We start from the raw sequence: 26,145 nt of genomic DNA, 5'->3' as shown, positions 1-26,145 counted from the left end.
TTCTGCGTTTCAGAAGATAGTCGTGTCTCTACTATGAATATTTTTACAAGAATGGTGACTATGCGAAAATTACCTTCAAGTAATCCCGGACGTTACGGGATTTTAGAAGCGGTTCCGGTAAAATAACAGCATTCGGTCTGAAGAAGATGATTGATAAAGCTGAAGAGACGGGCTCATTTGAAGTGAAATGTGGCATAGAGAGGAAAGCAATTGCTTCGACATCAGGGGAGGATGTGGCTACACCACTATAGAAAGTGCCAAGTACTGCTCTGGTAATGCGCAGTATATAGGGAATTTTCCAGACTTCAGACATATGTGTGTGCATGATTCGTAAAAATTTGCCAATCTTGCAATACTACCCATTCAAAATTACACATTTTCAGGAGTTACTTCCTATTGATCTGTCAAAACGAGGAGCTATTACTGAAGCCGGTTCTTTTTTTTTTTTTTGCTTCAAAGGAAATGGACAATGCATAGCCATAAATCATTTTGTAGACAAAAAAGCCCATTTAATTCTCCAAAGTTCTGTCGACATTCACAATTCCAAAACACTGGTAAGAGAGAATATGTTCCAAATGCAACCATCACCTCTTCATTTTCAAAAGGGCACCGTGTGGTGAGAGCTTACGGCAGGCTTTATTATTGATTGCTTAATTTTTGAACAGATTGATATTTTGAATCCTATAACCGGTACAGTCAATAGGATACGTTATGAATCTCTTTTGCGCAACAACTCATTTCAACACTGCAACAGAGTGGATGTGGACATCACAATTTTTATGCTGGGTAGCACTCCCCAGGACATTTCAACACAGCAAAGCAGATCTTGATTCTTCACTTTGGAAATGACAAAATTATCAGTCGCCATTTTCCAACAGCTTGGCCGTTACGATCAACATACTTGAACCCTGTGGAGTTACCTATAAATGTTGTGTACAGACGTCCGAATGCGGTCTTAGGTGAATTGCAAACATGCATTATGCAACACATTTATATTATCACCACTGAAACACTCCGATATGTTGTGAAACATGCAGTTTTTGCGCTTTCAGCTGGCAGGAGGAAACGGTGGACAGTATACTGAAAATTTCTCAAGCAAATCATCCCCAAACTTCCTTTTCTTGAAGGTTTTACCAGTTTTGATTTAGAAACAGTTAAAAATCGATTTCATTTTTGCTTTTTTTTTTTTTTTTACAGTTTCTGGTTAGATACAGTTAAAAACAGATTTCAATTTTTTTTTAGCATAGGGACTATTAAAAACCGATTTCATTTTTACTTTTTTACGGTTTTTAGTCTAAAGACAGCTAAAAATCGATTTTTCCCACCTTATCGGGAAGGTGCCACAACGGATAAGGAACAAAGAGTACCTCGACATGTCAGGATTTTTAATTAGCACTTTATGACGAATAGAGGGCCTTTCAGGGCCGAATCAGTCAACTTTTGAACTTTATTTTTTATTTTTCAAAGTCAATTTTCATTGTCCTACTTATACTCAGATCTCACTGTAAAAATATCCCAAATTTTATATAGGAAATCTTTATTATAAATTTCCACTCCAAAGGAAAAAAGAAGTTTAATCCATATCTGTTATTATTCGATATGATATAAATGTTATTTTTCAATTTAATATTTCTACTGAATTTAGATAATTTAATATATTTATTGACAAAGTTTAATGTTCAGTATTAATGTTTTTTAATTTAAATTAATTAAAATACTTTCAACTTTTATATTGATATTTTAAAATCCATTTTGAGGAATCCCAAAATAATTTCACTTATAAACGGTTTAAATAAGGCGTATTCAAAAGTATTCAATTCTACAAAAAAACGCATTCTTAGTTTTGTTAAAACATGCCAAAGCAGTTTTAAATACTTGTATTAGCTTTATTTGATTCCTTCTATAAACGTGAAATTTATAATCACTTTTATACTCAGTTATACTGAAAAATCGATTTTATACTTAGTTTTGACTCCATATGCATGGCTCAATTTATATATTGAATCTTCAAGAAAAAAGGATTTTCAGATTTCATAATATTTACAATAGCTAATTACAAAATATTTATTAAAAGGTTAATTAAAAAATTTCTAAATACGCTTTTATTAGTTTGTTGAAAATTTGAAAATAATTTTAAAATGTGAAGGTGAAAACAAAATCGTGTAATCATGAAGTAGTGAAAACAATACTATAAAGAAACAGAAGCAAAATTAATATTAAAAGAAAAAGAAATTGCAAATTAAAATGAAGAAAATTTCTGGGTATTCATTACAGATTTAAAAAATTATGTATATGACATATAATCGGTTACGGTTATTATATCTTGTATTCTGATGTTCCTATAAAAAAACGTGCTTTAAGCAGTACAGTACACAGATATAAACGTGCTTTAAATATGTTTTTATTTAGAATAATAAAAAAGTAATTCATAAAAGGATACTTACTACCAGCTATGTAAAATAATGTGAATAAAGGAGGGAATATAAATCTGAGAGAAACGGCTACGATATATTCATGACCAATTGCAGATAGCAGAAAAACTGACAACATAGCAACAGTTCTGCTTTTCAAAATCTAAACAAAAGATAAACGGCGATAAATAATCAAATACCTTTAAAAAGCAAAATATTCTGATACTTTTAAAAAAGATTTAATACAATTAATTAGATTATATTAAAGATTTAATACAATCTAGAAATTATACAGCGTTATATTTTATGTAGAAAGAAATTAATATTTACTATTGTTTCTTCACTAAATTTTTTTATTAATAGGCTTTTTTTTAATTATGAATTTGGAAACAAATATCCACTTCAATTCTTTTTCAACTTATAATATCTAAGATTTTTGTTAAGTTTATATATAGAATAATATATGTGAATTTCAGCTTAGAACTTATTACTGAATTCTTAAAACGCTTATTAAAGATTTCTTTTCTTTTCTTTGATATAAATATTTAAATACCATCAGTGTCTTGCAGATTAATTCTAGAGGAATTTTTGCCACAAAATACAAACACAAACGTATCATTCAGCTTGTCTTCCAAATGAACTAACGCTGTTCTCGAAACAGAGAACTTATTACATTTATGCATTATGTGGTTCATTTAAATATGCAAATAAATTTGTTACTTACAGCGTACATATCACAATATATGTAGAAGTACAGCCAATCATGTACAAGTATATTCCAAGATCGGTAAAATTTTGTATAGGAAGTACAGTTCCACCAATCCTTTAAATAAAAATACACGAGGTATCATCTTTTCTGGGTGCAAGTAACTTTCAGAAATACATTATTTCGTCAGTTCTTTCAGTTATTAGTAGCAGAGTAAAATAGATAAAGACAAGCATCAAAGAAAACAAAATTTAATTTGAAAAAGCAAGGGATGTTCTTTTTCACAGGCATACACGCTTGTAGTTTACTGCCTCAATAAGAAACGTTCTCCTAAAGCAAACGTGCATTCATAAGATTTAACTTCATAGAAATGTTCCGAGCCAAACTTTGAAGATATCACTTTCAATTCCAGGAAAAATGGCACAATACTAAATAGAATCTAGATTTCAAACAGTGTAGTTTTAATAGTCTTACATAAGTTATGTTCATCATGTATAAGAACCTTTTTAATGGAATTCAGCTCCATGACGTCAGAGCTCTATTATGTCCAGTTCATTCATCTTCTAAATGACGCGATTTTCATTTTTTATTCGTCTATAAACTACTCAGCTATTAATTAAAATCCTTCTTCTCAAGCATGAAACAATGAAAGAAAATCATGCGATTACATACTGGAAGAAACAATGAAACCGATTTCCGTTTCATTCACAGCAATGGAAATATTATTGTCAAATATTCTTCAAAATAGATTTAAAGCCTAATTATATACATATAGATCTAAAAATCTTACAGGAATTAAATTCTGAATCATTGAAAAGATAAAAAAGATAATTGTCTGGACATTAAAACGATGCAAAACAAATATTTTTTTCAGAAGTTACCTCAAAAATCTAAATTATTTTAATTAATTAAAATTTAAATTAAAATTTCATAGAAATCACTCTGAAATGCCCATTCATACTTCTCAAAATCTGAGCAAAATTTAGTAACTCGAGGTCATTTAGAGCGCGCCCACATTCATCCATATCAATAGTAGAGATGGGATTCACATGAGGAATAAACCGAAATGACTAGGATATCACTGTGAAATACGATGTACATTAGAAGGTCCATTACACTAACAGCTCTGTTTTCAGCGAGGAAGCCTTGAGACTTTATTAGAAAATTTCACTTATACAACATACAAAAAACCTTGGAGGGGTATTAAAGAATGCTTTAATATCTCTAACAATTTGAAGTTAACAAATTATTTTTGAGAAAATCATAAATATAATTATTATAAGATATTTAATTGAAGTTAAATACAACCAACATACTGAACGAAACATCTAATCGCCGAAGGCGGCTAATTGTCAATTAAATGAACACTCCAATCTATTATAATTTTAAAAATTGTAAACATTTATTGTAAATATATCAAAAAAATATTGGAAAAGAAAAGATATCTACATATAACAATTATAAATGAAATTATAAAATTGGTATATATAAAAATAGTCCTTGCAATTAAATGTAATAAAAAAATTCGCTTAAATTTAATAAAGTAAGCTTATTTTTCCAAAGTTCTAACCACCACAACAAAAAATGGAGTTTAATATTTAAGGAAATCAATCAAGTTATTCAGAATTTTATGGGAAAGAAATATACAATAAATATCTGTATTGGATTTCTAGCAATGAAAATTTTAAATTGTTCGCTAATATTAGGATGTATCCATAGAAAACGGTATTTAATCTTATAAAATATCGATGTTTAAAACTAGGACAGCTAATGTAAGTAGGAGTTTTTTTGTTCATCCTCAAAAATTGTATGAAGCTTCCAGTAAGATGGTTCTTTTTTTTTTGTTTGTTTATTTCATTTACTGCATTGGAATAAACTCAAAAAGGAAGCAAGTAACTAATTGTTGTCAGCTATATTACTTTTTTGGTGGTGAATCATAGACTAATTACTCCGACCCGTTCGAAGGCATACGGAAAAAAGAATGATTGGACTGCCGTGATAGCAACACTGTCGGGAACTGGGGTTGTTTCCTAAGGGCCATCACCGGCTACGGTACAACCCTTCCCTAAGAAGCCCTTCCCGTCATCGATAGGAAGTAGCCACCCCCACATTTTCGTATACCTACAAGGGTGGCGAGAACCAACCACCATGCCAAACGCTTCTCACTTTCAATTACGAGGTGCTCCCACGTGGGATTTCCTGGTTGTGAAAGCGGGAAATCTCGTTACATTAACAAAACTAATCATGATAAAACTGAATACTGAAATTCAAACAAAGTCATGAGAAATACCTGACTCATCTAACAAGTGAGATTGATTTTTTTTAAAGAATTTTGAAAATTACATTTATCACTCACATAAAACAAACAAAAAAAACCGTGTTTAAAATCTGCTTAAGAAAAAATCTTAAAAGAAGTCACTCCATCAGCAGTTATTATGAACATTTATAAACATATGAAATCAGCACGCAACTAGAAAGATACTTACTTCATAAAACAATCTGTCGCCAAACCTCAGCATTTCAGCAAAAGCATTCGGCAAACAGTGTAATATGGGATAAAACGTTACGAACGAGATCATACTACCTGCGAAGATTGCAATAGCCATCAAACACACAAAATGAGTGATGGGTATGGGTTCAATGCCCGCCTTGTTGAAGCTATTCGCTAAGAAACAAATGTAGACAATATAGTCACCCAATACAATAAGAAATAATTGCAAAAGATTCCAGGCAACGAAACCCCAGCGAATACCAGATGTTCTGAAAATAAAAGAAAAAGTGAAACACTTTTATAAACTTTTATTTAAACGTGACTTTTCCCTATTTTTAACCAGAGGGAGTAGTCTTTCAAAAATTTTCACTCACAGTCCCTAATAAAGCTGTTAACCCAGAGAGCACCCTGCATGGTATTGACCTATTTTAATTATGATCTATTCAACTTTGTCGTGAATTTACCATTTTTACTGAATGCATCGTGTCATTCTTGGCGAGTTTTTTTGGCGACAAATCTCTGACTTGTGTTAAAAGTATCCGAAAATCGAATTTGTATTTTTGACACGTTTTTCTCAACCGATTCAAACAGAAATTTGCTAAAAACTGCTTTTTGTAGTTACAAATCCCATGCTAAATTAGATATTTTTAAGTCACTGCGTTTATTTGTTTCTGAAAATACAAGCCAACAAGTAGTCAACCTCTTGTTGAATTTCTCTCCAAACTAGATACGTAATTACAATACAGTTGCTAAATTTATGTACTGAGTTTTATACATCTCTCTTCGTTTTGTAGTTATTGTGTTAGCTTGTCCTCAAACAGCCGTACAGACAGACTTCCTCAGAACGGATTTTACTGAAAAGTTGACAGATGGCCAGATATTTTTTAATTGTATTAGTAATTTAGAATTTTTCGAACGTATTTTGAAAAAAAATCCGTTCGAAAAAATACACAAATTTTGTGCAAACACTATATACTAAATTTCAACCCTTTAGCTCAAAGCTTATTTGAGTTATATTTGTCACAGACAGACGTAATGCCAAAAATGTGTTTTACAAACTCAGGAAGTTTTCAGTTTAACATATATTCATTTAAATCTCGAGTAAAATTTTTTTTTAACGATTACAATACTTTTTCTACGTGAGGAAATAAAAATTGAACTTTATAATCAATTTTGAACGCATTATAGAGTTTTCAAATTAAGTATACTTATAAATTAGTAAATTATGCAATATTTAATTATTTCAGAATATAATTATCATCTGATGCATTTTTTTTTTGCTATAGTATCACTATCTGATAGTGAATTTGAGAAATAAATTTGTCTCAAAATTCTCTGATGTTTGTGTTAATGAATTATAAAATAATTAAAATTAGAAAATTCATTTTTAGTACATTCATACAAGATCACTTCCGAAATAATTTTTTTACTTAAATTTATTTTAAATCAAAGTGTTTTTTTTTAAAAAAAAAGAAATCAATTTACATCGATGCTTCATAAAAGAACTATTCGCCACTGATGAGATTGAGTAAATAGTTAAAGTTTTAACATCTCATTTGATATGCAGATGAATTTTATTTCAATATCGAATGAATTTATGAATAATTACAATATTTAGAATTTTAAAACATTTATCAAATTAAGGAAATGATTTCTTAATACTATTTCTACTACGATTTCGTGTATTTTTATTTCTTATATTGAATAAATGAAAATGAATGAATGTGTTCATGCTATTTTAAAATCTCATCTATGCAACAGAAAAATTCGCACAAATGGATATATTGTTTGTAAACAACATACCGTTGCATAGCAAGCAATATCGTCCTTTATTTCTGTTTTCCAAATATTAAAACTGGAGGAAATAATTGAATTTTTTGCAATCAGTAGCGAATATGGTATGATTTTTATTACATAGACATAGCATGTAGGTCTCATGTTCATACTAAATATAAAAAAGAAAAAAAAAATCCCCCACAATCATTCATGCTTGCAAAAAAAAAAAAAAAAAAAAAATCAGTTTTTTTTTATTTCATGATGAAATTTGGAAAACAGAGGTATGTGGTTATTATCTTGTCAGTCGCAGTACATTGCACGTAAATTAACGAATGTAATTTTTTTCTATTATAGAGATGATATTTTAAAGCGACAGAAATATGTTAAAGCATTTTTCAAGAATTTGTCTAATTTTATTGATGATATATATATAAACATATGCATAACTGACTTGCAAAATTCGTAAAATATCATAAATGAAAGAATGAATGCAAGGATTTTTCCTTTTTGTATCTTGGATAGCTATCTCTGTAAATTAATGTAGGTGCAAATAAAAAATATATCAGTTTTCCTACTTCTAGACAAGGAGGTGAGTTTGATTCCTCATCATCATCTGAAAAAAAATCGTAAACAGAGATTTTTAATTTTTCAATATGGAAAAACAAAAGCAGTACATATTTTATAAAAAGTACAGAAAAAAATAGAGATCATTAAGAGCTACCAAAATTATGAAATTTCTTTAGTAATTACTTTCATGCAGGCTTATTTTAACTTCTTAACGTATATAAAATATTAAAAAATGATGAAATTCAAAAAACTGGAATGCATTTTTAACATTTGTCATAATTGCTTGTTACGATTCATCCACGGTACTAAGGATTTTATTACTTTTAACATGATAATGATTGTTGGTTGGAATATTGCCTGCATATTATTTGGTGCAACATGCAAATTTAAAAATTATTCAAAATTTTCATGATCAGGCAAATTATTTCACCCTGAACAATCAGATCTAATATGTTTTTCAGTAGTAAGTTCTCTGAAAGGGATTTATCAAACTTTTAATTCTATTTTTAAATAAAAAATCATTAATAAATCTATTTTTTTCCCAGGCAGCTTTGGCGTATGATAATGCAATAAACTTTTGCAATGCTTTAAATTTCAAAAAGTTGATTTTTCAGTAATACCAATTTTAATTAATGATGCAATTGCGTAAAGTAAAGATGCTTAAAGTATTATCACAATACCAATGTTCGATTCTAGATTTATTTATTGTTTATTAATGGAAGGCTCTTTAATAAATCACTATCAATATTTTAAATAAGTCAAAAAATTTTTTAAAAAATTGTCATATTCATAATGCGCACGATTACAGCGGATTTATTCTAGTGAAGCTTTAACGTTTAGTTTAAGTTGAATTTATTTTTTGTAGGTGTTTTAAATAAATGCTTTTTCCAGATTTTAACTATGAAAAGAATGTTATGCACAATGACTACACTGAGAAAGGATCTCATTGTTTTGAATCGTAATTAGATGATTAGGAAAACATCAGAGCCACACCCCACACTTTAACACCACACACATTTGAGAATGTCTTGAATATCGACGGCAAGTTTCACATAAATGCTAGCCAACACCCACAGTGAATATTCAGAAAAATCGAGTCTCATATTTATAATCTTTTCTTCTCAAAGCCGAGATATCACAATAGGATTAACAGTCTTGGGAATTCTTATGATCATCTTATTTGTAGTATTAAAATTTTCAGTGGGACACATTTTTGCTACTGAAATACTAAATAGTGTAATATTCGAACGCAATTAAGATTTGCGCACTGGGAAAGCAACTGAATGAATCATCGTCATCCTTGTAACCTGTAGTAAGTGAAATATTTTATCAAGATTTGACATTAAATATCAGCTAATGGTGTTTCAAATTTGATGTTGTTTGGGAGAATTCTACACTTAGATCGTGTTCTGTATTATATTAGGTAAAGATTCTAAGCTATCTGACAAAAATGTAAAAACGAGTAGATGAAATTAAACTAAGCAGATTTTTATCGAAAAACGCAGGTAGAAATGTGTAGCTAGTGTTACACATACACAAAGTAGAAATGACTGATTAAAAAGTGAAATCAAAAGAGACATTGGTAATTCAATTCTTAATGATAGGTACTGTTAAAGGCAAGCATCAACAATATCAGAAGATTTATATTGCTTTGAATGAATTGATTCTACTAGAGATCTTGAGCATTTCAAGCATATTTCCGGCAGCAACTGACATATTAGAAACTGGATTATCAATCTTGGATTAGACTGCGGTGGCCTGAGGAAAGGTTTAAGATCTGGATTCGTGGCAAGGAATTCCAGATTCTGTGCAAGTGGACTTAGTCACGTTGAATATGACATCGAGAACCGAACATCCTCTGAATAATATGGTGACATTTAGAGCAGGTAAGTACCAAATCTTTCAAGTATTCTGCATCCCAAATAACCCACGTGATGCTCCTGTCAATACTCCTTCGTACAGTGGTTGGCAGGGTGGCCGGCCTTGTACACAAGAGGACCTCGTGATGCATTTAAAGAAAAAGTCAATATAACTTATTCAAACTAAATCTAACCAAACCTTATGTTATAAAAACTGAAATTTGAATTAATATTGCGAGAGCTATAGATTAGGAGAGGGCCACATTTTTTGCCAGTCTGTGCTTTATTCTGATTTTCTTTTAAATCTTTTGATGTTAATGATGGTTGCACACGATAATTTATACATAAATTACAGTTGTATAGCTATTTTTTTATATCGTATATGCAATCTAACTTTATTAAAATTGTCATTCTAACGATAAACACCAGAAACAAAAATTTTCTTAATTTTTAACGGCATTGTATAATTTTATGGCTTTATCAGGATTGAATCACGAAAAATACGAATCAATTGAGATTTCACAATACCTTGATGGAGCTTATACTTTAAAACTCTGTTAATGTTTTCTCGAACAAATGCATAACTCTTCATAAAAAGTCTAAACTGAAATGGAAGAAATACAAAACATATGTCAATATAGATATAAAGCGAAATAAAATATATATAAGTAAAAATTGATACAAAAAATGCTAATATTTTTCCTTTACAGTTTAATATCAATGACAATGAATGAAACGATGAAAATGAAATTTGCAGTTAAAATATAAAAAAGATATTTCAAGACTATGAAAGATCGAATAATTTGAAAATCATAATTGTCTTAACTATATTTTTACTTGCCAAAATGCTTTTTATCCAGGCATCAGTATGTTATACTAAGCAATAGATCTGTCTTATCAATCAATATCTGCTATCAACGCTGTAGTCTATGTTGCTCTGTATTTTACGTTGTCATTATTGGCTTATCTTCATCAGATAGTTCCAAAATGTTGAATATTTCTTACTATACATCAAAGGATATAAACCATTTTTAATTGGACGTCAATAAATATTATGAGAATTAAAAATTTAGAGAGCATAAGGAAAATAAAGTTCGTTTTCTTTAGATGTATAAAACATTTTTAAATGAATAAATGCATTATAAAAATGCAGATGATATTATTAGCTTGTATTAAAAAACTGTGATGACTACGAATAATCTATCACTATATGTTCCAAAAAGACTTGTTTTGGATTAATTTGCATAACTTATCCGCTCTATTTCCAATTTTTTTTTTCGTCGTTCATGATTCTGCAAATTTTTTATCTAATTCGATTGCACAGACTTTCTCTTTTATTGAGCTAACGAAAATGAGAATTCGTTTTAAATTAAGAAAATATAAAACATTTTTCAACTCACTGGAATATAATTCCTTTCATCAAATGCTCTGTTTTGAAAACTATCTCTGCCAAAAGCATCTATTGTATTTCCAATACAATCTTTATTTTTATAAGACTTAGCATTCTTTTATAAATCTATGCTTTGTCGTATATCATGTGCTGCCTAACCACAGAATTTAGACCAATAAAAATGAAATGCCAACTGCTTTTACTTTCATTTTTCAACAGCTAAACAATACTGATGAAATCTTATATTTTTTCTTTTGGTTAAATTATTCTTTGCTTGTAGGCGAGAATTGGCCTTTGTCAAAAGTTTTGGCTCTATAATTTGCTTCCCACATAGAAAACATAACTTTAAATCAAAGTCTTTGAAAAGCACTTTTTTGATAGATATTACAGCTTGCATGCATTTGACTCATATTGTTTCTTCTTCTATAACTTCTTACTTATGAAAGCATTTCCTTATTGAGTCTGTGCATTTTCAATCTTTTTTTATCTATCAATTGATAATCTATTAATAAAGTCATTAATACCTTGTTTATCAGGAGGTACATATTCACAGACACTAAGGAAATACTGATAATCTGGAAGCAAATCATCGAAAACTTCAGTGATGAGCATATGGTCACGTATATTTCCCGTAGATTGCTTTAGTTTTACGTTCTAATTTCATTTAAACTGGGAATACATTCCGTCATTTGTTTTCCATCGCAAGTAGCATTAAAAATCTTTTTGTAACATACACATCTTTTGTAACATACACATCTTTTTGTAACATAACATCTTTTTGTAACATAACATCTTTTTGTAACATACATCAGCACAAATCCAAAGTGAGTATTCACTTTGGATTTGTGCTGATACAAAAAACATATTACTTTAGCAATATTACAGGTCCATTTTCATTCCAGCTAGCTGTGATATCTTATGAATTTAAATAACTTTTCTTGCATTCAGTTAGCTGTTTTATGTCTTCCTCTAAATCGTCATTTATTGCTGGAGCAATTTTTTTAAATATTCTAAAATAGTTCTTCGCTCTGTAAAATTACTTTTACTTGGAATTTCCATAAATTTCAGTTCTGAGCTCCTTTGGAAAGCAATAATTCAGTACTATTACTTGATTCAATCTCAATATTGTTGTTTCAATCTTTAGTTCAACTATCTACTAAACCTAACGTTTTATTCCTCTGTTTAATTTCAACAAATTTATTTATAACTATAGCAGATATATGGTACCTGAAACCATTATCTGTTAAACGTTTAACCATTTTACTAGATAAGCGATTTTTACTGGATTTCAGATTTGTAAAAAAAACCTACTTTCTTATAACCATAAATAATTAACTTGAAAAAGAAATTTATAATCTACAAACTATATACATAAATGTTTTTTTTTCTGATCTTGATATTTAAACTGGTCCCATGTAATAATTAATGACCCTTAGAATTGAATATTGAACACTTGTAGTTTAGTTACCACATTATATTGCCTATTATGTATACTATCAGCGAAATAAAAATAAATAATGCCTCCGAAGGCATAATTCAATTACTATCAAGTATCATATCAAGATACCACTGAGCTAAATAATACAGAAGCGAAAAAAAGAATTCTTTAAAACCACATAAAAATATGAAAAGAACTCGTATGCAATAATAATTCATTTACTCTCAATTGTTATTTTTATTGAATGGCAACACGTGGAACTCAAATATTGCGCGAAATGCTAATGCATAAGCCTGGTGTTTAATTAATAATTAAGTCCCGTAGGTCAACTTGGAAAAAAAGTTTATTCAGTAAAATAAATAAATAGAAAACACACTAAAATTAGAAAAGTTGCACAGATCAATTTTCAGTTACAAACTTCAAGTTACGATAATTAGAAATGTACTGAACTCTAGAATGATACAAAAATTATAGCTCTCCAATTGCAAACAAAATTATGATGATTCCTAAAATTTCCCAACTATTAATTCTAATTTATCATTTAGAATCAAGTTAATAAAAATTAATTCGAATTTTAAAATAGCTTTAAAAAAATTTCCATTTGGGATAATCCATCTGTGACCCATATTTCATCTCGATATATAAAACGATCCAAGAGTGTAAAGCGACGATTAAAACGAACAGAAAGATAAACCAGATCTTTTATATATTTAGAATATCATCCCTAAATGGTTTTGCAATTTATTAATTAATAGATTTCTGATGTTTCACCGAATGAGAGAAGTATTAATTATAACATAACGTAAATGTAAGAGAAATAAAGACAACATTAAATTCTTATTTAACTCTTAACTTGTATACTCTATTAACTCATATTTATGTATACTTGGTTTATAAAAAAAGAATACAATACTGACCTGTTCCATTACTAACGCGCAAGATGATGCGGGTGGTATATTGCAGTCTATGATTATTTTTGGTGGAATTATCAGCAAAGCCGCTTCATACAAAACGAATAAAGTGCAAAACATCAAATCATAAAGGCCTATAAAGAGATTAAAATATCCATTAATTTCATATCTATTCATACTAATCCATTGTTTTTGCTTTATACGAAATGAATAAAGTTCAAAATATCAAATCATAAAGGCCTATAAAGAGATTAATGTATCCATTACTTTCATATCCATTCATACTTATCCATTGCTTTTGCTTTATACGAAATGAATAAAGTGCAAAGCATCAAATCATAAAGGCCTATAAAAAGATTCAAATATCTATTACTTTCATATCTACTCATGTTTATCCATTGTTTTTGTTTCATACGAAATGAATAAAGTGCAAAATATTGAATCACAAAATCTATAAAGAGATTAAAGTATCCATCGTTATACATACAGAGTTCTAAATATTGAGCGATCATAAATTCTTTAATTCAGAAACGTTCTTTAATTTAATTTAAAATTAATTCTTTAATTTAAACGTAAGCCACTTTATACCAATTTTCCAGAAAAATGAAAAATAAAAATGGAAAAACTTCAATTCGTTATTTGAGGATTTATATTCATATTAACCAGAATAAATTATAAAAAGTGTATTCTTAATAAATTTACCTAGTTATGACTTGATGTAATATCAGATTTTGTATACAAAATTGTTGTAACTGGAAAATCGTCTTTTTTAAATTACATTCCTTTGGTACTGAAAAGCAGAATTATAAAACACCTTTCAGGATTGAATAAAGGATGAGTAAATTATAGTACTGGTGTAAACTTGATATCTTCTTTGCGAAGAAATTGCGAGTTATTTCCTTTATATCAAATAATGAGTTTAAAAAAGTTAGATATGCGCTACATTGGTGATACGTAAAATATCCAATGGCTATTCAGTCTCAAATCTAGTGTTATGGGGCACGCATTTCAGACATTATTCCTCCAAAGATCTTGTAGCGAATGCCTATCATCTTTCCATATGAATCTGTAAACTACAGTCTCCGTCGAGGCTGTGTGTGACGTAATGGCGCGCTGCACATCATCCGGGTATTGACACGCACGATGCTTCTAAAAAGCTATTCTCTCCGTTTTCTTCGGAATGTTCGCGCACTCGCCTCGGTGAAGCTTGTAGTGAATCAAAATTATTTGTTTCATTTCTTAAGTTTAAAAGTAAATAAAATTATTTTTCTAACATGTTGCAATAATTGGAGTCAACCACAACTGCACGTAACCCTAATTACGACATCCTCAAAGCTTATTCATTTTTGGTCTTAAAAGAAATTTTTTTAGGGGGGGGGGTTATGGTCATTTCCATTCACATGACAACTGAGAAATTTAAAGTCACACACAAGCGTTCTTTTTTTAAATCTTTTAAATGAATTACTATTTTAACTGAATCCTTTAACGACGTATCATGCATTAAATACAGAATTTACGTTCTTTAATTCTGTATACGCTTATTTAAAATTAATAAAAATATTAATTTAAAAAACAAAAATCAATTAAATTCTCTTAAGAATATGAGATGCTCTTTTCTTTTTTAAGCAATAGCAATAGAAGTAAAAAATAAAACGTAGCATTTAATTAAAAGCTAAAATAAATTTATGGTTAAATACAGATTTAAAAATGAGAAATTCCCTAAGATAAAAGAGTTTGACAAAATATTAAAAAAAAATAATCTGCAATGTTATGTTTTTGCATTCAAATTTTAAATCCTTTCAATAAAAGCGTAATCAAATTGCATAAGTACATAACCAATAACTGAGATTTTCAGCTTTTGTCAAAATAACGACCCGTTTTGAAACTATATTGGAGCTCTTTTAGGATTCAACTTTCAATTTAGAACGCGATTAAAAAATGCAGGTGAAAAGTGAACCACCATATCCTCTTCAAACCTCCGTCCAAATCTAGCAGGAGTGGACGGAGGTTTGCCATACAACAGCCCAGCGGTCAATCGAATCTCTATCCAGCAACCTTTTCAATCTTTAAGCCAAATATGACTCTTGCGCCAAATAAACTACAGAAAAACAACAACAATCAATCTTTAAACTGAACTCTTGGCAATAAACGACGATTCGGTATGAAGGAAATATTGGAATGTAATTTAGTTAGTTTTTTCATAGTTTTTTTTTTTTTTTTAATTTCAAACAAAAAAATTATTTTTGTCATGGAAAGTTCACACATAACAACAACAAAAAAAATACACGAAAAAATCCAAGTAGAATTTAAAGGATTAAAAAAAATCCAATTAGAATTTTAGGGAATTAAAAAAAAATTCAAATAGAATAGGGAACGCTTAAGAGAGAAATACAGCGCATCGTGGCATACAAATCCTGTAAAGATGAATGAAGTAGCATAAGTATATTTGCTGAATCAAGTCCTAAAAATGATTTATTCAAATCATCATTTTTGGAAAGATGTACTTGAAGTCGGAGTCTGAATTTTATAGTGCTAACATGGTCTTTTGTATTTCTTTATACACAAAGCGAGAATAACTGGAAGGACTAAGTTTTAGCTAAGGTATTTGAGATCATTTTAAAGACCTGAATCTCATAACTAAAAATAAATATCTTAAGAGTTTTCTAAAGTCTTATTTGATTAGTTAAAAATTACTTCCAAAAGCAAAATATAAAATGTAAATCACAGTTCAAAGAAGTTAGTGCGTTTTAAGATCAAAAATATGACACCAAAGTATCTGGAAATTTAAATTTCATATTTCATAAAAATTATGTCTAAATGTTCCGAGCAGAAAACACATTCAGCTCTCGATTCTACCAGTTTCACAAGCATATGAAAAATTCTATCATCATATGAAGCCTTTGTCTTTTGTGCACAACGTTCTCTTTCGTTATAGAAATTTTAAATATAAGATCTTAATCACAAAATAATTAAATTATATATTTTCTAAGGAACTATATAACAATCAGTTTTTCCATTTGCAACTTAACACTAAACTTTGAATTTGAAAGTCATAAAATATGCTGATTTTTTCCTTTTAAATGTAACATGCTTTGAAAAATGATCAAAGATCTAGCAAAGCAACACTGACTTCAAAATTAAATATGTTTATTTCAAAATGTTTTTGAACATTTTGGAAAATATTTCTTTTTAGAAAGCTTAAAAATATAAAATAATAACGAAAATACAAATTAACTTTTTATAAAGAGGATGAATAGTATCACTTGAATCATATGAATATTATCTTACTATCATCATATCTTTCACTTGAGACAACACAAATCATTTCATTTCTACTTTATCCCATATTTTTCTGGACTATTCATTATTTCAATGGCATATTTATTTAAGATACCCAAAAATACTTAATACTTACCCTTCTTCTTCGCAAATGCTCTAGAAGAAGCCCAGAATCGAAAGACAGGATGTAAAAAGAAAACAATCGATAAGTTGATGCCAATCCATACGGCAGTAACAATGTGAAACTGACCAAATGACCATGAAACCAATGCTAAATCTCTTTTTAACCTAAAATTTAAATCACAATAAAATAAAATAACGAATAGAATGCCACAATTATTCATAAAATCATAATTTAAATTAAAAAAAAAACTTTATTTGAGTTGGATTATGGACTTAAAAAATATTTACGCAACCTGATCGAATATATCCCTTAGTTTTTTAAGTATCAACTATTTTTTAAACATATTTTTTTATTAAGGTAGTTGGGTCGACCTAAAAGTCTCAATGGGAGTAAAGGTTTATATAAAAGAACAAATGAAAAATTAAAACATAGTTCAATTTAGCTTTGTTCGAATAATGTTACTATAAGAAATTATTTGGAACAGATTTCTCAATTTTTAGCAAATAAAAGAACAAATGAAAAATTAAAAAATAGTTCAATTTAGTTTTGTTTGCATAATGTTACTACAAAAGATTATTTGGAACAGATTTCTCAATTTTGAACCATGATCAAATGAATAAAAAGTAGCAAAATATGTAATTTTAAAGGTAGAAATATGTTTAACTATAAACAATTTACTAACATATTTTTAAAATAAGATTAAATTTAATTATAATTATAAAAACTGCACCTGACTGGAACACAAATAGCTTCTTGAATCGGAATAGCACAGAAAATAGTTATAATGCAGTTATAATATATAGTATTCCTCAAAAGCTAGACTGAGAAGAAGGCAAAACACGAACACACTATTTCAATTAAAAATTTCAAATGTTTATCCAGAGAACATAAAAAAATGTGGCTATGTGATTTTAGAACATAATTCGAGAAAGAAATAAAAAAAATGATACAGAACATATGACATTGTATTAATGTAATATGTTTTATAAAAAGTTAATTATGTATATTATTGTGCTTAAATATAAATAATCAACAATAAAATCTGCGTTCAGTGAATTTATTTCGTCAACTCTGTACAGTTAAAATGTTTAGATTATCCAAATATCATAATAAAATTCACATAAAAATTTGCGTCACAAAAGTGTAAAAATCCATCACATATATGAAGACATAAAATAAAGTATATGTCATAAAGAGTGAAGAAATATGAGCGAATAGAAATTTTCATAAAATCAGTAAAAATAAAAAAGGGATTATTCCAAATATTTTAAATAAATGGAAGCAGAGTAATAAAAAAGAAGAAAAAACGATTAAAATTCAATTTATAAGAATTTATCGTCCAATTAATAATAGAAAAAATATTGTCAATAAACGAATAAAATAATGCAAATGATAATTTGCCCTGAACAAAAGGGAGGAAAATATGGATATCATGCTGTATTGTTTACTTTAAATTGTTAATCAGTGAATACCTTTCAAAATTGAATTAGGTTTATAACAATATTAAAATTTTTCCATGCGGATTATCATCATTAGGCTTTATATGATATTTAAAAGTAAAAACCTTTATTATAAATTGATCAGTGATCCAGTTTAAATTTGTGCATATCATAAATGATCAACTGGCGCATTTCTATATTCTGCGGCATGATTCAGATCACATTGTTTACTGATTTTTAACCCTCCTTTGCATGGTTTTTTTTTGTGAAATAAATCAGGATAATTCCTGCTCTAGATTAAAGGAAATCTTCAATGTCCCTCTCTTCTAAATTCCTCCACTCATTATCGTATTTATTAGAAAAAAAGAAAAGAAAAGAAAAAGAAATCAGATGTGTTATAAAAAATATTCAAGAAATAGAAAGTTTCTTCCAACCACAACAAGCAGCGAAATGGCAAGTTCAAACCTCCTATAATGATTGTGACATTTAAATTCTTTGACAGCTACGTTCCTTATTACGCAATAGGTGCGAAAAAGTCAATAAATTTACAGTACACCTGTTTTGAGTTCATTTTTTGTTCACTAGATGTTATGATGGAAATTTCTATCATCATGCAAAGATGGGTTAAGTAATGGTATGCTTACGTATTGTGATTAATAAACAAGTCTATGGTAGACGATTAAAATAAAAGAATTGTATGCTTATATATACATTTTTTTCACATGAAGATTACAGCATAGTAATTTCTAGAAACTGAATGCAAACGGAATCTAAGAAAGAAAAGAAAAAAATATCTGGTACTTACCGTTCAACATTAAAGTAATAGAAGATAGCGATGTGCAGGTACAGGAATACAAAAAAAGCAAGAATTAAGTTGTATAAAGAGCGTACATTAGGACTTCTCCAAAGATTTCTGAATAGAAACGGAAAATCAATAATAATAATAAAAATAACTTTTTAAAATGCTTAATGTTTTAAATTTTTAACATTTAAACATAAAATCAGATAGAGATTCTTAAGAATTTCTTGATACATTTTATTAGAAATCAAAATTATTTAAAATTACATATTTTGATCAATAAAAGAATATTGTTTAAAAAAAACCATGTTAACATTTCAGGTGGTATCAACATGCTAGCAATTTTATTTCTTCGTATGCGCAAGTATAGACATTTTTATTAAAAATTAAACAGCATTAAGATTCGCTAAAAATTCGCCATATTAGATATCGTCAAATTTAACAATGAACCGAATAAAACTATTCTTTGGAGCTACTTTTATTAATATATTTAAACTCAGAATAGCTTTCATTTAATTTTTTTTACTCTTCCTATTAATCTTTCATTCATAATTAAAATTATCGTGTAATAAGGTAATTATTTTTCTGAAATTATTTACAACGCAAAGGGAGTTTGAATTTGTGAAGCCACATATTTCGCATTTTCCCACACATTTAAATTCAACTCAAATTTAGTTGAATTGATTGATAAAATAAGAAATTAAGTTTCGAAGTATTAAAATATTGCATTTTTTCGAAGTACTCAGGAATTAAAATTTTCTAATTTCCAGCATATCAGAATGCGTGTTAAAAAGGAATAACAATCGTCAGTCCTTCTTAACATGAAATAAATCAAATTTAAATTGAATAAAAATTCGTTTTTGAAATTATTTCTGCAGACATTTTCTTATTTGTAAAATAGCATATGTTTTATCGTGTACTATAAATGAGAATTAAGAAAATAATATAAACACAACGAAACTGCATGCATCCATAGAATATAAATTATGATTTTGCAGGAATTTCGTAAAAGAAAAAAGTCCCTGTTTTGAAACCTGACTCAAGTCTTCTATACTCTATTATGAAGTCAGCATAACTGAGCGATATTCACAAATTTTTTTGAAATATCTATTGACATACAAGTTAAATGAAAAACATTGCAAATATTTTCGATTATCGAGTTAAGTGACTTCGAAATGACCTCAGGTTTAGTGAAAAATGGAAAAAAAAATTGCAAAGAAATCAGAATACAATTTAACGATAAAATAAAATTTATTATTTTGAAGCATATCGTAACATACGAGAATAGGAAAACTGTCCACAACTTGTAGGGCATCTCAAAATTCTTCTATGTATTCGAAGAATATTCGGGAATAATTATTCAGAAATGTAAAAAAAGATCTATTATTCTCTAGAAACATAAATTAGCAATAAACAACATTTAAAATGAAAGATTGAACCAAGCTACCATTAAAAAGATTTGAACCATGGTTAATCACATCGAGTTCAATATTCAACTAAGCCAAGATGGCTGGTGACTTATATACAAATCTAGGAATAATGAACTTTCATTTGAAATAATATATATATATATATATATATATATATATATATATATATATATATATATATATATATATATATATATATATATATATATATATATATATATATATATATATATATATATATATATATATATATATATATATATATATATATATATATATTAAGTGGTTGTAGTCAAGGAACTATTCTTTGGTTTTCCTCGTAATTTTAAATATTTTGAAACAATAGTATTTATTAAACTTAAAAGTTATAAGAATTAATGATACTTTAGCAAAAATATTTAATGGCATGGCATCTAAAATAAAACATCATTTTCATGGTTATCTGAATGGAGTGAAATATATTTAAATTAAAGTAATAATCTTATGACTTACGTTAAAGTTGAATTTCTTAAAACAAATTCTTTTCTTCGTAATTCCCTCGGAGCTTCAGAACCTCTGAAAAATATTTTAGATGAATAAATGTGGATGGAAAACTGCAGGCAGAATATGGCGTCGTTCCCTGGTTATGAAAATTCATTAAGCAAAGAAATATTATATTTAAACAAACTACTATTGTTTGTAAATAATTAGTATAAGTTTATAGGCAAATTGCCTTAGTTAATTGCAACATAATTTTTATTGCTAGTGTAAAAGTGAAATTCTGCTATATATGTTTCGTTAAGCATTAAATTTCTTAGCGCTATATACTTTATCTATGGAACTACCTATGGATTCTCGAATTCTCAGACTCGGACACTACTTGCATTTTTACCCCTTCCGACGCCATGAAAGGATGATTTATAAGAACAAATCCGATTTAAGTGATGATTGTCGTTACTTATTCCACGGGGAATCTCAATTTCAAATTCTTGTCTCAGGAACAATGCTTGAAAAGTCCGAACAGTTTGTTCTGTATAGGCACACAATTCAGGTCTCCTTGAAACGTGTCAGTCCTAGATGCCTGAAATGTTTCTTTTGGTGCAATACGAATTTATTTTGTAGGATTGCGCTAAAAAATAATAAACAAGATCCAGAAATATATTACTTTTTTTAACCTGTCTTCTTCTTCTTTTAACTTGTTGGAAGGTCATTAACAGAATCAGATTTTTAAACTAATTTAATCAATTTATGAAATTAGCTATTTAGAATAGAGTTCACGACTCATTCCAGTTTTAAATCCACGATATGGATTCTTTCATGAATCCATATCGTGCTTTTTATCTCATAGATGAAATTTCTTGAAGAATAAATTTTCGATTTAATGCTTTTTGCTCGTCGTTTCTATGAAGAGACATTTCCGACAGGTAGAGCTACTAATTTATCGTTTGGTTTCTTAATTAAGACCTTTCACAGAGCGGTACTAGTTCACCGTTTGGTTTCTTACTTTTAATTAATCAATTTCGCGTCTCAAAGAATCATTTATCGTTAGAATTTTCAAACTTTTTATGTTTCTAAGTCACACTCGTGTAATACGCAACTAACATTTATTCTTTTAACTACTTTTTGTATACTTTAGATCCACATAATTTGAAGATTTGAACCGCATGTTACAAATAGTAAATGTTTCTCAAAGAAAATGTAAACTTGTGATAAATATTAGAACATATTTTAAAATCAAGCTACCTTATATTAATTGGATTTTACCACACATGCAACAGCTTTAAAAATATTGCAGTATTCTGTTTGTATGACGGATTTGAATGTTTGAGGTACTTTTTGGTTTTGAAATGATACCGATTCCCTTTACAGTATTATAATCATCGTCAAATAAGGCAAAAGAGAACAATAGTGTATTTCACATACAGTATATTAATAAGAGATATAATTACTGTTTTGAGACATAGGGAAAAACCTTATCTGTGATTGAAAGATTTGATGCTGTAGAATTAATATGTATTGAATTTTTTAAATAATTTTGTTGTCACCCTGTAACTCATTTATTTTGCCAAAAATATACTAATTGAAATCATGTATTGTTTTTCTAAAAAATTTAATGCAGAAAATGTTAAGAAAAATTGACTTTTAATACTATTTACATTATGAATCTGACAGCAAGGCATTTAATTATATATTAAATGTCTATTAAAGTTTTAAAATTTAAGTTTGATCAGATTTTAAACACTTACCTTAAGCTGAAATTAATCAGGGATAAAATATTTCATAACAAGATAGAAATAGTATACAATTATAAATATTCATAGTTGTTAGTTGTCATTATCAATAATTTCTTTACAGTTTTACAAGAAAATATCTCTACATTTCTTACATCCTTAAACTAAAAATAATAGTAAATATTCCTTAAAGTTCATTAAATTGCATCATTTAGGTGCATCATTATAAATATACCCACATTAAATCTATCGAGTCAGAAAATTACAGCGAGAAATTTGGGTCACAATGATAAGGACTGTTATTGCTTTCGACTGACCCTTGAGAGGGTGGAGTTCGCTGAAGACACGGAACTATAATACTAGAACGTTTTTGAGACACTTTGTATACTAAAAAGATATTGAGAGGAAAAGCACGAAGGACATAAAAATTCACTAGGAAAAGCGATATAATGGAAATAAAAATGCAAACAAAATATGATTAATGTAAAATTTATTTATTAATGGAAGACTAATAATAAACTAATACATACAAAAGATTTCTAGATTAACATTGTCTATTTCGTTCTTTGCATTTTAGAGGCATTTTTCTTCACTATTAATGAACTAAAAAAAATCTGGCATATTTCAATATATTAAATCAAAAAGAAAATTAAAGAAAATATCTAAGCGCTGCTTCGATATTCTAAGTCACTAAAACATACATAATATTATATTATAACAAAATAATTTAGCAAAAAATACTCCACTTTCTGATTACATGTTAAAATAAATATCCGCTTTTTTAAGAAACAACACCTTTTATGTGTTCTGAAAATCTTTCAAAATTCAAATGTATAGAAACAGTTTTGATTTTCTTTGAGATTAAATTGTTTTGCATAAATATAAAAATAATTTTCTGTTTTAAGAGCCATAAAAAAAAACTAAAAATAATAAAGATGCTTACTTGGGTAAAGATAGCTTATTCATAAAATCGTTTTGAGGTTTTTTATGTTTTAATTCAAGTTCCGTGATTATTCTATCAGGGTCTTTCTCGAACTTGGCATCAACATCATTCAAAATATCAATACTCGGATCCTAATGAAGCAATGCATATATTAAGGATATTTAAATGAAAAAAAAATCACTTTAAGTTTCATTTAATAAATTAAATTAACAGAATCTCTCTCTTTCTCTCTCTCTATATATATAACGCTAACGTGTCATAGAAATCACTCTTATTACTTATCATCGAATGGCAACAGTCTAATGTAAACAAAGCGACATGCAAAGGTTTCAGACTACTTTATTGAACGTTTGTACAGCTGCACTTAATTCAAAACTTCGCATTTTAACGGAGCTGCAATTTTCAATTTATGGAGTTCAAATAATTAATAGAAAAACAAAATAGTATTAGAATTTTTGGGTTTGCTGTGTCATTATATACGGTGTACAGTCCCAGGAAAAAACATATAAAAGAAGTCAAGACGTTATAAACCAATTGAATTGAGTGCGAAAGCAGGCTGAACCGCCGCTTGATTGATGGTTGCTATATCTCGCTTATGAAAACTGATGCTCATATCTTCTAGAAGTATTCCATGTTTTTTTTTTTGTGTGTGTGTGTGTGTTACTAAATATTTTTTAAAAATTACCTTTATAATGATGTCAGTTTCACTTGCGTACATTTTTTCGATATTTTTAAAAATTTACTTTGATTTCAGTCGCATGCGTCCACCAATATTATAATCGATTCCTTTCCGATTCTATTTCAAAGTATGTACATTTCTTTTAATATTCGTGCCAGAAATTTTTAATAGGCAGATTCAATTTAAATAATCTTTTCAGGCGTATCGAATAACACATTGAAATTTTTAAAAAATAGATTCCCAATTAAGATAGAATTAAAAGACGATAAATAAAAATTAAATCCATAAAAGTAAATAGAAAGAAAGCCTTTCTTGATGGTTTATGCTGGTTTCTGTCAATTTAACCCTTTCTAGGGCAGTGGGAAATATGCTTCTCACCAAATTTATCAATCTTTGTATGAATTTATGTAGGTTGGCATAAGTTCTGACAATTTTTTTAGTAAGTCAGAAACTTAGATACTTCAGTTCTTTATCTCAGACAAAATGATGCGTCTTGATTTGTTACTTAATTATTGATAACCAAATTAATTAATTAATCAAATTAAATTTATCTAATAAGCTACATGAATCCCTTTTCTTATTCTAATTTCAAGCCTAAAAATATTTTAACATAATATGACTAAAAAAATGGCCATTTAAAGAGTTAAAGGAACTCTATTTCCTCAACACTTTTTATAAATACAAACTTTTACTTGTAAATAAAAGGAGATGTGAATGAGACAATTAAAGAATTATCCTATCTATATTTCCAAGATCCGAACTACAAGAGACACCATTCCTTAAAGGCATTACAATGGAACAGAAGAGACAGTGGCAGCGAACAGTAATGGCACACATTTATTGAGATTAAGCCGATGAGGATTAAAAAATAAACGCAAATCACAAATCTGGATTTATCTCTTTCATACCAATGAGAAACCAACCAAGAAAGTACTCTCCAGTTTGACTCGATGCCTTTCGCATTCATTCAGCAAATGCAAGTAAAAAGAAGTTGCAAAAGAATTTCTAATCCATGCATATTCTGCAAATAAGACGCTTGGCGAAATTACACCAGTTTTTTCAAAAGAATATGAAACATCTCTATGGTAGATTGAAAGATTCGAACAATAAAAACAGCATAGAAAGATTTCATGAAAAATTCAGTGAATTTTTTAACAATATAAAAAGGCCTTGAGAAACTAGCGCATTGTTGAAATATTCAATGCTATTTGAAAGGAATTTATGCTGCAGGATATTATTTTACATATTTATTGATCATTATAATGGAATATTATGTAAACAAAACTGAACTTATGCTACTTGCATGCCATCCAGTTTGTTGAAAGCACCAAAACTACTAACAAGATATGTAAAGAATCTGAAAAATGTCTGTTGCCTAAAATTACTCTCCACCGATTGTTTCCGTATTTCCGAAACGGAAATTTTCAGATAAAACTTTTAATTCGAGTCATTCCACCTCAAACAGAAAAAAAAATATTTTTAAAGAATAAATTTGAAAATTTTTAATCAATTAGAAAACACTCATGAAATATTCCTCAGTCCAGAAAGTATAGTAATTAATTGATTCATTTACCTGCAGCATTTGCCTTAGTTCCCAAAGCTCTATATCTCGAGCCTTCTTTCTGATCTCCACCCTGTTAGACATGATCCTCAACCCTCTTCTCTTGAACACCAACCCTGAATGTGATAAACT

At 28.4% G+C, this 26,145-nt stretch overlaps 2 protein-coding genes across 3 annotated transcripts in view; both read right to left on the bottom strand.

Annotated features, from left to right (window-relative positions):
- Positions 1 to 6,085, bottom strand: part of LOC129976241 (sterol O-acyltransferase 1-like) — a 9,531-nt gene extending 3,446 nt beyond the window's left edge. The window contains exons 1-3 of one of the 2 annotated variants that reach the window (XM_056089720.1): positions 5,604 to 6,085; positions 3,136 to 3,234; positions 2,445 to 2,574 (exon numbers count right to left, since the gene is read on the bottom strand). In XM_056089720.1, coding sequence (XP_055945695.1) covers positions 2,445 to 2,574; positions 3,136 to 3,234; positions 5,604 to 5,723 — 349 coding nt within the window. In that variant the 5' untranslated portion in view covers positions 5,724 to 6,085. The remainder of the gene's footprint in view (positions 1 to 2,444; positions 2,575 to 3,135; positions 3,235 to 5,603) is intronic. The other variant, XM_056089721.1, reaches the window with a different exon arrangement.
- On the bottom strand, positions 5,776 to 26,145 carry LOC129975596 (sterol O-acyltransferase 1-like). The gene is made up of 9 exons (XM_056088659.1): positions 26,026 to 26,145; positions 23,774 to 23,904; positions 21,113 to 21,175; positions 19,197 to 19,304; positions 16,965 to 17,116; positions 13,556 to 13,683; positions 10,339 to 10,414; positions 7,877 to 7,997; positions 5,776 to 5,782 (listed from the first exon to the last, which is right to left on the bottom strand). The coding sequence occupies exons 1-9, from the start codon at positions 26,095 to 26,097 to the stop codon at positions 5,776 to 5,778; spliced, it is 858 nt and encodes a 285-aa protein (XP_055944634.1). The 5' UTR covers positions 26,098 to 26,145.

Source organism: Argiope bruennichi, chromosome 7 (genome assembly GCF_947563725.1).
Source record: "Argiope bruennichi chromosome 7, qqArgBrue1.1, whole genome shotgun sequence".
NCBI lineage: Eukaryota > Metazoa > Arthropoda > Arachnida > Araneae > Araneidae > Argiope > Argiope bruennichi.
The sequence above is the reverse complement of the archived record's forward strand: the minus strand, read 5'-3'. Positions and strand labels throughout refer to the sequence as shown.

Coding starts and splice junctions, on each gene's coding strand:
- LOC129975596 (XM_056088659.1), bottom strand. CDS start 26,097: ATGTCTAACAGGGTGGAGATCAGAAAGAAGGCTCGAGATATAGAGCTT. Junction 21,176..23,773: donor AATAAGCTATCTTTACCCAA/GTAAGCATCTTT, acceptor AATATTTTTCAG/AGGTTCTGAAGCTCCGAGGG. Junction 19,305..21,112: donor TTAAGAAATTCAACTTTAAC/GTAAGTCATAAG, acceptor GTTTCTATTCAG/AAATCTTTGGAGAAGTCCTA.